At 39.9% G+C, this 17,873-nt stretch overlaps 2 protein-coding genes across 2 annotated transcripts; one reads left to right on the plus strand and one right to left on the minus strand.

Moving 5' to 3' along the window:
- Positions 1-296: 296 nt before the first annotated feature.
- On the minus strand, positions 297-9,017 carry LOC114457404 (tubulin beta chain-like). Its single transcript, XM_028439150.1, has 6 exons — positions 8,881-9,017; positions 8,591-8,699; positions 4,235-4,345; positions 1,903-2,147; positions 1,158-1,825; positions 297-623 (listed from the first exon to the last, which is right to left on the minus strand). The coding sequence occupies exons 1-6, from the start codon at positions 8,935-8,937 to the stop codon at positions 473-475; spliced, it is 1,341 nt and encodes a 446-aa protein (XP_028294951.1). The 5' UTR covers positions 8,938-9,017; the 3' UTR covers positions 297-472.
- A 1,807-nt stretch (positions 9,018-10,824) lies between these two features.
- On the plus strand, positions 10,825-17,813 carry mep1a.1 (meprin A, alpha (PABA peptide hydrolase), tandem duplicate 1). The gene is made up of 14 exons (XM_028440264.1): positions 10,825-10,945; positions 11,021-11,045; positions 11,125-11,169; positions 11,239-11,282; positions 11,384-11,459; positions 12,656-12,773; positions 12,875-13,050; positions 13,137-13,358; positions 13,580-13,726; positions 13,801-14,016; positions 14,192-14,656; positions 15,935-16,108; positions 17,526-17,600; positions 17,676-17,813. Exons 1-13 carry the CDS (start codon positions 10,889-10,891, stop codon positions 17,567-17,569), a joined length of 1,809 nt encoding a protein of 602 aa, XP_028296065.1. The 5' UTR covers positions 10,825-10,888; the 3' UTR covers positions 17,570-17,600; positions 17,676-17,813.
- The last annotated feature ends 60 nt before the right edge of the window (positions 17,814-17,873 follow it).

Genomic DNA, 17,873 nt, shown 5'->3' on the forward strand with positions numbered 1-17,873 from the left:
GATGCTGTGTTTAGTTGTTATGCTGCAAAGAAGTGGAACAAACTGCAGCAGAGCTGAAGTCAGCATCACATGTGAACATTTTAAAACAAAGTTAAAGGAACTTATTTTCTCTACTGTATATGATTGAGAGAGATTTATGGTCATGATGATGATGTCATGTGTTTGTTGATTATTTTAATTTTTTTTACTGATTATTTTAATGTTCTTATTGATTTTAAGCTGTTGAATGTTTTCTATAAATGTAAAGCACACTGAGTTGTGTATGAAATGCTCTCTACAAATACATTTGCCATACCTTTTCCTCTGTAGTGTTTTATTGCATTTATAACAAATATTTTATACCATGAATCATTCATCAAAGTGCCGTTCAAACCATTTTAGAACACCACACATGGATAAGTTGTACTTATTTAAAGAGAGGAAAACTAAAGCTGAAAAAACACAGTCCAGCTGAACCCATGACATGTGAGGTCTATGCCAGGTCCTCCTCCAGCTCCTCGTCCTCCAGCTCCCCCTCGTCCTCAGCCGTGGCCTCCTGGTACTGCTGGTACTCTGATACCAAGTCGTTCATGTTGGACTCAGCCTCAGTGAACTCCATCTCATCCATGCCTTCACCTGTGTACCTGCAAAACATGCAAGTGCACGGACGCACATGCACCCCCCCCCAAAAGGTTTACAGGAAAAACAGAGTGGACGAGATATTTTCCTAAAACAAGCGATTAGTTTTGACCCGCCGCCCATATGTTGTTTTTTAATTTTTTGACATTTTAAAAAATATAAACAATTATGTAATACTGTAGAGTGATTTATAAGAAAAAAAGCACTTTGAGTTTCCTTTGAATAGCACTATATAAAACTGATTTATAATGATTATTATTGTTATTAAAGCTGAGGTCTAATTACATTAATTTTCTGGCGTTTTAAAGGATTGTTCTAGGCAGGAAAATATATTGTTTTATCGTATAGGCTGGGTAAGTTGTGTCCCATTTTGTTGAATTTATATTGCACTAAATGTCTTTAAAGAAAGTGATGTTATTGGTATATTTCATTTCATGGCCCGCGACCCTCCACTATGAATAATTTTTGGCACCCCTGGTTTATCGTATTGATCTTAAATGTGATGTGTGTAGATGTGGTTTCCATGGAAACATGCTCACCAGTGGAGGAAGGCCTTGCGGCGGAACATGGCTGTGAACTGCTCAGAGATGCGTTTGAACAGCTCCTGGATGGCGGTGCTGTTTCCGATGAAGGTGGCGGCCATCTTGAGTCCCCTGGGGGGGATGTCGCACACGGCCGTCTTCACATTGTTGGGGATCCACTCCACGAAGTAGCTGCTGTTCTTGTTCTGCACGTTCAGCATCTGCTCGTCCACCTCTTTCATGGACATGCGGCCCCTGAAGATGGCCGCCACTGTCAGGTAGCGGCCGTGGCGCGGGTCGCATGCTGCCATCATGTTCTTGGCATCGAACATCTGCTGTGTGAGTTCGGGCACAGTGAGGGCGCGGTACTGCTGGCTGCCCCGACTGGTGAGGGGGGCAAAGCCCGGCATGAAGAAATGCAGCCTGGGAAACGGCACCATGTTGACCGCCAGCTTCCTCAGGTCGGCGTTGAGCTGCCCGGGGAAACGCAGGCACGTGGTGATGCCGCTCATGGTGGCCGACACAAGGTGGTTGAGGTCGCCGTAGGTGGGCGTGGTCAGCTTCAGCGTGCGGAAGCAGATGTCGTACAGAGCCTCGTTGTCGATGCAGAATGTCTCATCGGTGTTCTCCACCAGCTGGTGCACGGACAGCGTGGCGTTGTACGGCTCCACCACCGTGTCCGACACCTGAGGGAGATGGGGGCAGATTTAGAGCAGGGGCTCAGCCACACACACACACACACAGAGGGAGGGAGGGGTCAAACCTTAGGTGAGGGCACCACGCTGAAGGTGTTCATGATGCGGTCCGGGTACTCCTCTCTGATCTTACTGATGAGCAGCGTTCCCATGCCTGACCCGGTGCCCCCCCCTAGGGAGTGGGTCAGCTGGAACCCCTGCAGACAGTCACAGCTCTCTGCCTCCTTCCTCACCACATCCAGCACAGAATCCACTAGCTCCGCCCCCTCTGTGTAGTGGCCTTTGGCCCAGTTGTTACCAGCCCCGCTCTGACCTGAGTCACACACACGCACACGCACTAGTGTTATTGTATGTAATTCATTCATTTCCTCACTTAAAATGAAATTATTTTCTGAAAAAAAGCACAAATAACTCCATTAGTGTTTTACTGCTGATGAATCTAGTTTATTTTATATCTGATAGTGAGTTACATAAAGTTATGATTAATAATTATCTCTGATTTCCTAACTTTTAAACCAGATCAAGCTGATGATTTATTCATTCGGTATATTTGTGTAATAATCTCAATAGTTACATTAGTCTAATGGGACCAACTTTGTCTGTGAACACGGGAAATATAATTAAAAATTAAAGCCGCGAGCAGTGTCGTAGTGTCGGAGGGAGCGGCCAGGGTCGGTAACCCATGTGTATCAAATATGATACACACTGTTTGAACGTTGTACATGACAGTTATAGCAGTTTTTCAAATATGGCGTGCTAAATGGCGCCAGTGGAAAAAACCCAGTATGAAAGGAAAAACCAGATAAAAATCCCTGTCAGTGAATTTGATGTGAATCCATTGAAAAATAGCCAAGATACAGCATTTAGATGTGATGACGAGGGATTTTCCAGTGACATTATAGGCCCCTCCCACTGATCACAGAATGTTTTTTCTCCATCATCACCTGCTCCCATCTTATAAGATTCATCCAACATTATTTTGAAGTCAACATATCGTCTTTCTGCTAGAGCTGATAGCATCCGACGCCACTAAAAGCGGCTCCCTCTGAGAACGCAAGGCATGATGGGTAATTTTCACATTGAGTCTTGTTTAAGGATGGACAGTCATCATGTGTATCAAATATAAAGCAGTTTAAACTTTGCATTTGAAAGTTAAATGCATTTTCCTTTTATGGCGTGGTAAACAGCGCTAGTCGTGTCATGACCAAATCGTTAAAGATACGCAAATTCTTTCGATGATTTTTAGTCTTCAGTGTTTTGGCCGAGTTTGAAGCGAATCACATGAAGCCCCTGAGACTAGTTCGCACAAATGCGTTTTCCAGGGTGAAACGTCATTTTTGACCAAAGATGGCTGACTTCCTGTTTGGTTTTGGGGCGTGGTCATAATGTAACTTTATGCTCATCTTAGGGTCAAGAATACATGTGGTGAATTTTGTTTGAATCGGGAAAACCTGCTGGTCGTGCGGTTCCATCGCATTTTTGGCATCTATAATGCGCACCGTGCGGCCATTTTTTAAGTGATTTTTTTCATTGCGCCAAATTATCTCGTTTTTCAGCAGGTCTGAGGTGTGTGCAAATTTTGGTGAAACTTTGGGTATCCGAAGGGGGTAAACAGGTGTGGAATAATAATAGAGAACAAAAGCAAAAACAATAGGTTCCTACAGCCTTCAGATACTAATTATTGCGTTTCACAAGTTGGACTAATGAATAGTGACGTTAATATTTATGCTAATATTTATTTCACACAACATGTGACATGTTTAGTTTTTATTCTTCCATACAAGTGTTAAATCTGACCATAAACAGTTAGACGTGTTCTTTTATTTGGTCTATTATTCCTTATATGGAGTGGTTAGCATTAGCTCTTAGCCCAGTCTGTGTGTCAACTTAGCATAGTTAGCTTTAGTTGAGTTTCCAGTTCATAATCATTGCCACTGGTTAATCTCTGATCCCGTGTTTGTGGAACTTTGGGTGGATCTGATGGAGGAACTTGAATCGGTTCCCTTTGTTGGACAGTTATCTGGTCTTAACCAAGTAGTGGTCCATGATGTATCGCAGTACGGCAGCTTCAGGTAGCCGTGACGACCACGTCTGCGTGTGTGTGAGAGCTGAGAGGCGGGAATAGTGGTGGCGGACACCGCGGAGGCTCCACGGCGGAGCTCCAGGGAACATCGCTCTGCTCTAGAGAATAATAAGTTGTTGACAAAAAACTTTGAGGAAATTTGGTCACATGGAACAATGTTTTTAGGGGCGTGCCCGTGCACTCACTAATTACAGACATGGGAATTTATCCTTTCTATCGTGGGATGACATTCTTACACACACGCACCTATTCTCAATGATTAACCAGGTTAAGTAAAGGTCAAATAAAAATAAAGCTCAGCTGATGTTACTGCTCACCAAAGACAAAGTTGTCTGGTCTGAAGATCTGACCGAAGGGTCCAGACCTCACTGAGTCCATCGTACCAGGCTCCAGGTCCACGAGAACTGCACGGGGGACGTATTTCCCCCCTGGTGAAGGACACATACACAGAGTTAACAAACAGAAACATGCCAACGCTTAAGTCCCATGTAACCATTAGCTTTACTTTATAATTACATCAAGACGCATGTAATCTATTGAGATCATTATAGATTATAGGTGTTATGTTGATCAGTTCCTCATCCTTAACGTTGCTTTGGATGAAGCGTCTGATAAATGAAGCTGTGGGTGATGGATGGGTTTGTAATGTTATTAACCTTGTAAAAGCACGTTATGTATGAAACCTGTTTTTTTATGATAACTTAATGAATAAATGTTTAATAGAAAGTTATTGGATTTCTTTGATGAATTGTTATGTTTTTTAAAGGATGCCATAAGTTCAGATGGAACGTTGACCTGTTGTGTCGCAGTGTGTGTTGTGTTATTGTAGTGTGTATGTTGTGTTGTAGTAGTGTGTATGTTGTGTAGTAGTGTGTATGTTGTGTTGTAGTGTATATGTTGTGTTGTAGTAGTGTGTATGTTGTGTTGTAGTAGTGTGTATGTTGTGTTGTAGTAGTGTGTATGTTGTGTTGTAGTAGTGTGTATGTTGTGTTGTAGTAGTGTGTATGTTGTGTTGTTGTTGTGTGTCTGTCGTGTTGTTGTTGTGTGTCTGATGTGTTGTTGTTGTGTGTCTGATGTGTTGTTGTTGTGTGTCTGATGTGTTGTTGTTGTGTGTCTGATGTGTTGTTGTTGTGTGTCTGTCGTGTTGTTGTTGTGTGTCTGTCGTGTTGTAGTAGTGTGTCTGATGTGTTGTAGTAGTGTGTATGTTGTGTTGTAGTAGTGTATATGTTGTGTTGTAGTAGTGTATATGTTGTGTTGTAGTGTGTATGTTGTGTTGTAGTGTGTATGTTGTGTTGTAGTGTGTATGTTGTGTTGTAGTGTGTATGTTGTGTTGTAGTGTGTATGTTGTGTTGTAGTGTGTATGTGGTGTTGTAGTGTGTATGTGGTGTTGTAGTGTGTATGTGGTGTTGTAGTGTGTATGTTGTGTTGTAGTGTGTATGTGGTGTTGTAGTGTGTATGTGGTGTTGTAGTGTGTATGTGGTGTTGTAGTGTGTATGTGGTGTTGTAGTGTGTATGTGGTGTTGTAGTGTGTATGTGGTGTTGTAGTGTGTATGTGGTGTTGTAGTGTGTATGTGGTGTTGTAGTGAGTATGTTGTGTTGTAGTGTGTATGTTGTGTTGTAGTGTGTATGTTGTGTAGTAGTGTGTAAGTTGTGTTGTAGTGTGTATGTTGTGTAGTAGTGTGTATGTTGTGTTGTAGTGTGTATGTTGTGTTGTAGTGTGTATGTTGTGTTGTAGTGTGTATGTTGTGTTGTAGTGTATATGTGGTGTTGTAGTGTGTATGTGGTGTTGTAGTGTGTATGTGGTGTTGTAGTGTGTATGTGGTGTTGTAGTGTGTATGTTGTGTAGTAGTGTGTAAGTTGTGTTGTAGTGTGTATGTTGTGTTGTAGTGTATATGTTGTGTTGTAGTGTGTATGTTGTGTTGTAGTGTGTACGTTGTGTTGTAGTGTGTACGTTGTGTTGTAGTGTGTACGTTGTGTTGTAGTGTGTACGTGGTGTTGTAGTGTGTACGTTGTGTAGTAGTGTGTACGTTGTGTTGTAGTGTATATGTTGTGTTGTAGTGTATATGTTGTGTTGTAGTGTGTATGTGGTGTTGTAGTGTGTATGTGGTGTTGTAGTGTGTATGTGGTGTTGTAGTGTGTATGTTGTGTAGTAGTGTGTATGTTGTGTAGTAGTGTGTATGTTATGTTGTGTTGTAGTGTGTATGTTATGTTGTGTTGTAGTGTGTATGTTGTGTAGTAGTGTGTATGTTGTGTAGTAGTGTGTATGTTGTGTTGTAGTGTGTATGTTGTGTTGTAGTGTGTAGGTTGTGTTGTAGTGTGTATGTTATGTTGTAGTGTGTAGGTTGTGTTGTAGTGTGTATGTTGTGTTGTAGTGTGTATGTTGTGTTGTAGTGTGTATGTTGTGTTGTAGTGTGTATGTTGTGTTGTAGTGTGTAGGTTGTGTTGTAGTGTGTATGTTGTGTAGTAGTGTGTATGTTGTGTAGTAGTGTGTATGTTGTGTAGTAGTGTGTATGTTATGTTGTAGTGTGTATGTTATGTTGTGTTGTAGTGTATATATATATATAATATCAATACTTTCTACTCCCATTTTAAAACGGAGCTAGTAATTTTTAACATTATCAAAGATGACGTCATAACGTAAAAAGACGCAAACCATTAACCATGAAGCTGGAGGAGTCATGTACCAGAGTTTTATTAAACATTTGCTTTTTTTTGTCTTGAAACATTTTATTTACACATTTTATCTATAATGTGTTAAAGTGCTAAATTCTCCAGTTGTTCAAAGGTAACAGATTTAACTTATTTCCATGTATCAGCTTTTCTACAAGTTCTTAATAGAATTAAAGATATGGAATTTGCTGGTTTAAAATCCCTGTTTTGGGACATTTGTTTGACTTTTTTAGTACATTTAGTACCATGTACATTTTATATGTTTACTCAAGCTAGATAGCAACTTCAATACGTTTACTTTACCAGAGTAATTTTGTATCTATACTTTTACTTGAGTACTGAAGACTAGTACTTTAGCCACCTCTGGTAAACAGTAAATACACTGTATGTGGTGTTGTAGTGTGTATGTGGTGTTGTAGTGTGTATGTTGTGTAGTAGTGTGTAAGTTGTGTTGTAGTGTGTAAGTTGTGTTGTAGTGTGTATGTTGTGTTGTAGTGTGTATGTTGTGTTGTAGTGTGTATGTTGTGTTGTAGTGTGTATGTTGTGTTGTAGGGTGTATGTTGTGTTGTAGTGTATATGTGGTGTTGTAGTGTATATGTGGTGTTGTAGTGTGTATGTTGTGTTGTAGTGTGTATGTGGTGTTGTAGTGTGTATGTTGTGTAGTAGTGTGTATGTTGTATAGTAGTGTGTATGTTGTGTAGTAGTGTGTATGTTGTGTTGTAGTGTGTATGTTGTGTTGTAGTGTGTATGTTGTGTTGTAGTGTGTATGTTGTGTTGTAGTGTGCAGGTTGTGTTGTAGTGTGTATGTTATGTTGTAGTGTGTATGTTGTGTTGTAGTGTGTAGGTTGTGTTGTAGTGTGTATGTTATGTTGTAGTGTGTATGTTATGTTGTAGTGTGTATGTTGTGTTGTAGTGTGTATGTTGTGTTGTAGTGTGTATGTTGTGTAGTAGTGTGTATGTTGTGTAGTAGTGTGTATGTTGTGTAGTAGTGTGTATGTTGTGTTGTAGTGTGTATGTTGTGTTGTAGTGTGTAGGTTGTGTTGTAGTGTGTATGTTATGTTGTAGTGTGTAAGTTGTGTTGTAGTGTGTATGTTGTGTTGTAGTGTGTATGTTGTGTTGTAGTGTGTATGTTGTGTTGTAGTGTGTATGTTGTGTTGTAGTGTGTATGTTGTGTTGTAGTGTGTAGGTTGTGTTGTAGTGTGTATGTTATGTTGTAGTGTGTAGGTTGTGTTGTAGTGTGTATGTTATGTTGTAGTGTGTATGTTATGTTGTGTTGTAGTGTGTATGTTATGTTGTAGTGTGTAGGTTGTGTTGTAGTGTGTATGTTATGTTGTAGTGTGTAGGTTGTGTTGTAGTGTGTATGTTATGTTGTAGTGTGTATGTTATGTTGTGTTGTAGTGTGTATGTTGTGTAGTAGTGTGTATGTTGTGTAGTAGTGTGTATGTTATGTTGTAGTGTGTATGTTATGTTGTGTTGTAGTGTATATATATATATATAATATCAATACTTTCTACTCCCATTTTAAAACGGAGCTAGTAATTTTTAACATTATCAAAGATGACGTCATAACGTAAAAAGACGCAAACCATTAACCATGAAGCTGGAGGAGTCATGTACCAGAGTTTTATTAAACATTTGCTTTTTTTTGTCTTGAAACATTTTATTTACACATTTTATCTATAATGTGTTAAAGTGCTAAATTCTCCAGTTGTTCAAAGGTAACAGATTTAACTTATTTCCATGTATCAGCTTTTCTACAAGTTCTTAATAGAATTAAAGATATGGAATTTGCTGGTTTAAAATCCCTGTTTTGGGACATTTGTTTGACTTTTTTAGTACATTTAGTACCATGTACATTTTATATGTTTACTCAAGCTAGATAGCAACTTCAATACGTTTACTTTACCAGAGTAATTTTGTATCTATACTTTTACTTGAGTACTGAAGACTAGTACTTTAGCCACCTCTGGTAAACAGTAAATACAGTAAATAACTAGTGTAACCTGAGGCCTCGGTATAGTAGACGTTAATCCGCTCCAGCTGCAGGTCACTGTCTCCATGGTAAGAACCGGTCGGATCGATACCATGTTCATCAGAGATCACCTCCCAGAACTGGACACAAAGGAACACATTCACACTGACATTATGTGGATAACAAACAAAGCTAACGGTGCTACTATTAGCAGCTAATAGCTACTTCCGACAACAACTAAAAACTTCCCGCCGAAACTATTTTTCCAGTCACAGTAACTACTTTCACCAGACTTCACAGACCCATAATAAGTGCTCTTACCTTTGCTCCTATCTGGTTGCCACACTGGCCTGCCTGTAAGTGCACGATTTCCCTCATTTCCACTAAAAATGAAGCTCTTCTTTGTAAAAGATTACGTTGAGTGTGAACAGCCGCCCGTGAAAGACTGCGGCTGCGCACTAGCAGACAAAATGACACAGAGAGGCAAGGCACACGATTGGAGGAAAGAACTGTCCGTCAAATCAAATCACTCATCTGATTGGTCGAGGAAACTGTGGGCTAACTTTTGATTGGACAGTATTTCAGATGCGTAGTAATTTAGGAAATAAAAAGTTAGACACAAACAACAAAGTCATTTTAGTTCAGGAACCAGACACGGACTGGTTTAATCTGAAGTGATTATAGGAGATAAAACTAGTATTATTATCGTTCGTGTGATTTAGTTTACATTTCCACATATAATAGTATTTAAAGTATGTAAAACACCGACAATATCCAAACAACAAACAGAGGTGTAAAGAGTGCTGATATATCAAGTACAAGTATAAATAAGTTATACATAAAATACTCAAGTACAAGTAAAGATTAAATAGTACTAAAAGTAAAAGTTCCTAGTTACTTTCACCCCCATGTTTATTATTGGTAATAAATCTTGGTACGGGCCCCTTCATAGAGTAAACATCTCATGTAGAAACTTAAAAAGGAAGAAACACAATCTACCACCATTAGAACTTAATTTATTTTCCACAAAGGCATCTGTATAAAATTAAAGGTTTGTCAAAATGTACAATTGTTTTTAAAATAATCTGGTGTTTAATCTGATTGGTCGGCTGTGATGTGATACATTTGATTGTTGTCTGGTTATTATTATTAATTTTTTTTTGTAGTTTCACAATGTCCGATGCATCATTTTAAAGCAAAAAATAAATAAATAATTTAATCAGTAATGGTTGTGTGTAGTAGTAAAACTACTGATTTAGAAATATTATACATACATGTACAAGTACCCATAAAAGAAACTCAACTACAGTAGCGTGAGTACAAGTAATCCATTATTTTCACCACTGGCAGTAAGTGACAGATAGTCTCTGCAGAATCTTCACTTGAATTTTCTTGATTTTATGACCCTTTTTTATTTTATTTGGGGAATTCTTGGGTATTAATTACAGGAAAACTGCAATTTGGGAACATTGAGAGTACTAACAACAATTTGAGATTAAAAATGACTTTAATCAGCGCGTCTTATATTGGTAGTCAATAGTAGATGTAGTCAATCACAGAACTGGTGTTTGTTCCCCTCTAGTGGTATAATTACATTACTACAAAAACAACATGAAAACCTTTTTATTTTCCACCGACAATAAAAGTTACTTAAAACCACATGTTTAGCAATAATTCACCCATTTTAATCCAAAACCTTGTTGTGTTAGGTAGTTACAGTACACACAAAGAAAATGCACCAAATGACAGAATAATAAACAAAAGGGTAACAAAAATACACAAGATGACTACAACATGTCCCCATATAGTATATATACATGCGGGTATTTCTCACCTACTCATTATTTTCATACTATCTAATGTGAATGCACTACATCACTTCTTTTCAACCTTGGGGTCGTTAGCCCAGGAACTAGAATTAGTTTTTGATCATGTTTATTGAAGTGATTAATAAATAGAGAGAAGACAGGATTAGAGCAGAAAGTGACACCTCAGATGTTTTTATTTGAGAGAGTTTAAGTACAGAAAACAGTTGTTTGATATTTATTGCGTGTGATGTGTTAGTAAGAAAATGAATAATTCAAAACATGTAAATATATACAGTAATTTTAAGCAGTTGTTTTTTAAACATTTCAGGTGACCCCACAAGGGTCCTGACCCCAAGGTTGATAACACATCCTTTAGCATGTGTGAAAACACTGAGCACACATCAACACTAGTGAGTCAAAGTCCTGCAGCAGTAACTTTTTACAGCTGATATAAACCTAGGTTTAAAGCTCTGCAGCCACTCAGAAACAGTTAGCGTTGGTTAGCGTTGACAGCTAGCATCATGGTGGAAAAGGTGGTGTTATTATTTGGACTGCTGGTTCTGACTTCTGCCTTCACTGTAAGTCATCCTCATGTTTAGTATAAACCATAAACTACAGCTGGTTCTAATGCTGGTTTTATTCATTTTGAGCAGATACCAGATACTACAGCATTCCATGGTATGTGAAACACTCATGTCTGATTATGATGTAATATTTCTTTATATATGTTAAAGATGTGTATGTGTTTGTGTGGCAGAGGTGTATGAGAATGGGGAAGATGAGAATCCTCTTCTAAACATCGGTAAGAAACAGGAAGTTGTTGTTAGCCTTCATCTTTCATAGTTGAGTAAAACTTCCTCCTGTTCCAAAGGTTCAGACGCCAACCTCATCGAAGGAGATATTCTCATCACTTCTGTAAGTTGTGATCTGCTAGTTGTTGTAATTTGGTAATAATGCATTCATTAAATCAAAGTGAATCCATGATGTTCTTCTTAAATCACTGGTTTGTGCTGCAGGAAGGAAGGAACGCCCTCGCTGACAAGAGATACCGATGGAAGTTTCCCATCCCGTATATTTTGGGGGATGATTTGGGTTTGATTCATTTTTACAATATTGCATAAATATTATTGCACTTTGTCTCCACATTTTTGTATTTACAATGATTTGATTTTCCCCATTACAGAGAAAACTGTGCAATTCCTGCACAGCGCGGTCTAGAAATGACCACATGAATAGGAACCTCTCATATTTACATTTTTGGCTGATATCGTTTATTAGTGACTGCACTATAAAGTGAAACTAATTTTACGTCTCATTGTGAATTTCAAATCCAGGCATTTTTTTTAATCAGGGTTTTATTATCAGTAAAAAAAACCTTAACGATATGCACAGATATTACATTAATTTGTTACAATCAGTGGGCCAATAATATTGGGCGTCCCTTTTGTTTTTAGGAATCTGTCGCTCATTTGACATAAACTAACTAAATTTCAGAGGATAAGACACAGGTGTGGGCTCGACTTGAGTTTATTAACTCAGGAAAACTTGACTTCCTTATTTTTTCATGACAAAATATTTTATAAAATACTATTATTATTAATGATCAATAAGTCTGATCAAACCTCTGAGGGACAACACTTTGATTGACAGGTCCACCAACTGACAGCCAATCAGGAAGCAGCTGAAAACATCAAGCTATGCTGAGATGTGCAGCACTAGCAGAGAAAATGATTCCAACGTTGAAATACTTTGGATTTAAAGATTATACTGTGATTAATAATTGATATGTAAAAAAATATACCTGGTTCTACTTCCAAGATTGATAATTGTTTGTTTAGTTAACAGAGGAACTGTGAACATTTAAAATGTAAAAAGATTAATTATGTCAAATTATATCACTATTATTAGACAAATATGTTCTCTGTTCATGTAACTCATTATTTATATCAGTTAAATAAATTTGTTCAGTAAAATGGCTTTAGCTGTGGTTCATTATGGACTCATGAACTGTTAAGACTTGTAGATTAAAGTTGACAACTTTTGACTTGAGAAGCAGTGACTTGTTCCAGCTCTGTGCTAAGATATGAAAGTTGATAACGTCACCTAGCATTCAACAGCCATGTCTGTAGTCTAGAGAGCCCAAAAATGTAACCCAAAGTGTTTTACAGAATCTAATATCAACGCCACTGACCAGCCTTCAACAGTGAAATTCATAAACAGGGAATAAAAATAGTTCATAGAATTGATGTTAGTATTTCTTTTTCATCTCGATGACTTTTCCTCTTCAGACCTTAACGCTAAAGGCTGCGTCCATCAGGCTTTTGAAATGTACCGACTCAAGTCTTGCATTGACTTCAAACCTTATGAAGGAGAGAAGACTTACATCAAGTTTGAAAAGAGAGGAGGGTAAGGCTGATGGTGGTCCACGTGCTCCAGAACTGAACTGATGGAGGATGTGTTAGTTTGGGGGTCTGTTGAGTTGTAATTGTCAGTCTTTTCTTTGGCAGGTGTTTCTCTAAAGTTGGAGACCAGCAGACGGGTCAGATCTTGTCTTTGGGACCAGGCTGTGACCACAAGGCAGTGATAGAGCATGAGCTTCTCCATGCTTTAGGCTTTTACCACGAGCAGTCACGTACAGACAGGGATGATTATGTTGATATCTGGCTTGATCAGGTGACACCAGGTAAACCAACCAATGGATGACAGTCAAGACCAAGCTTTTGTTGTTTTTTGTTAGAAAGTACCGACTTACCTCTTATTTATGTGCAGGCCTTGAACATAACTTCAATAAATATAATGATGACTACATTACGGATCAGAACACACCCTATGACTACGAGTCAGTGATGCATTACCGGCCCTTCTCCTTTAATAAGAACGACTCCATCCCCACAATCACCACTAAGATCCCAGAGTTCTTTAACATCATTGGCCAGTACCTGGACTTCAGCGAGATGGACACACTGAGGCTCAACCGCATGTATAACTGCTGTATGTATGTATGTATGTGTGTGTGTGTGTGTGTGTGTAGGGAATGCTAACTGTCCACCTGGACAGTTAGCATTCATGGTCCTTAGTCTGACAGTAGAATTCATTACGGATTGTGGTTTGGCCAAATATTGAAAGCATATTCAGAGAGGCCTGAGCTCATATTCTAGCCGAAGGTTAAACAGAACATGTGTGGGTTAATCAATAATCATCTTCCACTTCAGCTCATCCACTCACACTCCTGGATCAGTGTGCGTTTGAGAATACCAACATCTGTGGGATGATCCAAGGCTCTACAGATGATGGGGACTGGTCCCATGTTAAGAGCAGCCCAGGTTCAGAGGATCACACACTCCTGGGACAATGCAGAGGTTGGAGATGGCAGTAATACTCTATACATTCAGTAGAAGTCCATCAAACATGAGCTTTTTGTCCTATGGTTTAGATGCTGGGTACTACATGTACTTTGATACCAGGATGGGGGAGCCTCAGCAGTCTGCTCTGCTGGAGTCTCGGACCCTCTACCCTAAAAGAAAGCTCCAGTGCTTGCAGTTCTTCTACAAGATGACTGGAAGCCTCAAAGACAAGCTGGTGATCTGGGTCAGGATGGATGACGGCACTGGTACCGTCCGTAAAATGAGGAAAATACAGACAATATATGGTACTTATACATGGTGTGACATGCCTTAATATTCCTCACTCCTAAAGATTCTGTACAAACTAAGTGTGATTTTTTTAACAAGGGTCGAGCATTTCTAGTGTTTCTGAATGTTTCAATTATTTGTTTGATGAAAATACATTTAGTTTAATCGTTTGTAACTTTTTCTGTTGTGCAGCCGATACCGACCACACATGGAAGATAGCTCATGTACCAATGGAAGTCGGAGTAAAATTCCGTTATGCCTTCCAGTCCGTGCGCGGGAACCCTTCTGCATCTACTGGTGGAATATACATTGATGATATTAGCCTGACTGAAACTCGCTGTCCCAACGCTGTGTGGAGAATCCAAAACTTTTCCAGAATCCTTGAAACTGCAGATGTAGATACAGTCATCAACAGCCCCCGCTTCTACAGTCCAGAGGGCTACGGTTATGGTGTCAGCGTTAGGCCGTTGTCTAGGTACACAGACTTCACAGGCAACTACACGGCACTCTACTTCCACTTGATCAGTGGGGAAAACGACGTGGTGATGCAGTGGCCAGCAGTAAACAAACAGGCTACGTTGGTGGTGATGGACCAGGATCCTGACGTCTTACTAAGGATGTCCACTGCTCGCAGCTTAACCACCGACCTGAGGGCTAGTAAGTACAAGGTTTTAAAGACCCCAGGGTGAGAAAGACCCTTCTATCAGACCTTAGTCTGACGGATTTTAGAGCGTTTAAAAAGCTCCAGGATCTGTTTGCTCTGATAGTTGACGGTCTGAATATGCAAACCAAGTCTAGAGTGGATCAAACAGGAGAATTCTAGAGTGATTGTTTCTGTGGGTCTCAGAGCATTTCCAATCAAAGTCTACAGTGATTAGGTTCACTATGAACACAATTCGGCTCAGAGCGGACTAACACAAAATGTCAGAGATGATGTAGAGCGCACTGCATTGTGGGTGATCAGGAAGAACCACTGAGGGCCCAAACCAGAGCTTTAAAACCAGGAAAAGCAAGACAACTTGTTGGTGCTCCATTGTTGAATGTTGGTAAAGAACAGAGAAGGAAGAAGTTTGTCAGCACTTTACAGTACTTGCTTTGACCCATAGATGAGAACCTCTACTCCAGTAACTAGTTACAGTAACTGACTGAGACTCACTGTCCCAACGCCACGTGGAGAATCAGTAACTAGATGATCAGAAGTTGTTCTCTGAACTCAAACCCAGATTAACCAAGGAGATCAAATGATCAGCTGTTCTCCATCCATTAAGACCCAGTCCCCTAACTGTTCCAATCACAGCGTATAGGGCCGATTACTGGTCTCTAGGTTAATTACACATGAAAATCATATTAAGCATATATAGCCGGTCGTACAGTCTGTTACTTTATCTCACTCAGGTCAGAGCTACCATTAATGTCTCTGAATGTGCCACATGTATCTGCCATGGGGAGCATTAGAGCACTTATACTTAAACAAATAGTGTATTACCTTCACCAAGGAGCTCATATTTTCTGGGCTTTTATTTGTTTGTTTGTCTTTCTGGTTGTAGGATTACATCAAATATAGTTTAAGGATTTAGAGAAAATCTTAACCAAAGACAGACCTTAGGTCGTGGCTTCCATTCAATTTTTGGAGGGGGTCAGGATCAATATACCGATTTTGGATCAGACTGATGTCATCATTGGCGAATATTCAAAAATAATTTGCTATGTTGGGTTGGTTCCTCAATTACCTCACAGGGTTTCATCCAGGTCTGATCCAGATCGCGTATTTCATCTCGATTTTTTATAAATAATTGGCGTGTCCATACATTGTGACCTACTGTGTGGTTATTAATGGAGATTTAATGATCCTGGTCCTATGATCAAGGTTATTGATCCAGATAACTGATAGTATTTCTGGAAAACTTTGGATCCCAGTCTGTCCTGTTTTTCTAGCTCCTGATGGGAGGTTATACTGGGACAACCCCTCCAAGGTGGGAAAGTTTGACGCTACCTGTGGCTGCTACAGAGGGGAAACATGGGGCTGGAGAAACTTTGTCAAGCATTTTGATCTCAGACGACGAAATTACCTGAAAAATGACGATCTCATCATCTTCGTTGACTTTGAAGGTTGGTAACGTGCATTTACTTATTAAGCTTCTATTTCTTCTTGCTTCTCTCGACGAGGACAGTCGCACTCTCTGTTTCTCCCTCCCTTCTATTCTTATCTCTCTCCCAGCTGCTGCTTTGTCTGGTCTTGTGAGCCTAACAAGAGCCTCTCTCTGTAACTCATCCAAAACCGGAAAAATGGAACTAATTAGTTGGTCTCTCAGTGCTATCGATCACATTTTTTCGACGAAAAGAACCGGGGGTGGTGAATCCGCATGTCCAAGCGGGACGTTTGCGGCTGGATACACAATTGACCCTTGGAACAAGTGGCAAGTTGTGTGTCTGTCCATCCTTTCCTTGGAAGACGTGGAGGACATCTACATGATTGGAATAATGATAGTAGGCATGCTGCTGATCGGAGCTGGTGGCTTCCTAATCTATCGTAAAGTCCGTACTACGCTGGCGACTGTTTTTTAGAAAAGCTGCCAGTGATTTCTGAAGGATGTAGCAGAGCTCTGAACACTCAGACTCATGTGTTGATCGATATCAAAAGCAAGCAAGAGCTGCTTTTGGATCGTCTATGCGTTATGGATAACAACTTGGAGAAGTTGGAGACCCGGCTTGGAAGTGGAAACTAGGCCACTCATTGATTACAGCAGAGAGACCCAGGACAGAAGGCTATTGGAAATTAACATAGCCTGTATCAAATCACATTGCTTATCTCTCTTTCAGCTCCCCAGCTAGCCAAGGCTAAAGCCAAGGTTGTCTCAACTCTTATCACCAGGAAGTTTCTGCAGACGGCGGCTCTTACCCCCACTCCCTCCCCCCGCTCCTTCCCTACATTCCCACCTGGAACTGTTGATGCTGAACTTTTCCACACGTCATCTGGTTGTCAGTAACGCAGCTACAGGTCTTCAACTTCTAATGCCTCGTTGGCCATCTTTCCCCCCCTCCCATCCACAGCTGAATGGAGGCGTGGTTGCAGCGCCGACTGGCAGCACGCCCATGTCCCCAAACGGCTGGAATCCTGCTGTTCTTCCCACCTGACCCCCTCCCCCAGCCAACCTCCCACCCAACCCTTCCTACATGCCTTGTCTCGAGTTGTTTGACTGTGTCATGCTTACATCTATGTTTGTGGAGGCGTTTTTTTTTCCTGGTTTCACACTGTTTTCTCTGTTTAGGGAAATCAGTTTCAAACTGGCAGTTTTTTTTCCCCTCACCCCTCCTCTCCTCCTGTTATTGATCCCTTTTTCACCTAAATATGTGGGCGCCGCAAATGGCTGCTCTGGTGTGTTGATGTGTCTTCTTTCACTGCAACTACCAAGTCAAATTCCTCGTATTGTTCTAAACTGTACCTGGTCAATAAAGCTGATTCCTGATTCTGATTCTTCTGATTCTGATTTAGACTGGACTGTTACACTTTGTTGTTTGTTCACAGACATTACATCACTGATTAAGACAGAAGTACCAGTTAACCCATAGAGTGACATCATATTTTCACATGGACACAAAGGTAAGACTATGAATACTTTTTCATGTTTAATAATAGAAATCTAATGTTGCTCCTTTTATGGTTTTAATGCTTCAGTGAAAGAATATCACGTTCTCTGGAGAAGAAACAGAAATGAATCGATGACACGTTTGTACATCAGTGTCACAAGTGCATGATTTAGAATAGATTTGTTTTTTTTTTAATGTGAAATCAATAAAGCTATTAAACGTTAAACCTGTGGTCATGTTTGTTTTTCTTCTACATGCACTACACTACACTACAGTGCAGTACAGT

The sequence above is a fragment of the Gouania willdenowi genome, chromosome 24 (genome assembly GCF_900634775.1).
Source record: "Gouania willdenowi chromosome 24, fGouWil2.1, whole genome shotgun sequence".
NCBI lineage: Eukaryota > Metazoa > Chordata > Actinopteri > Blenniiformes > Gobiesocidae > Gouania > Gouania willdenowi.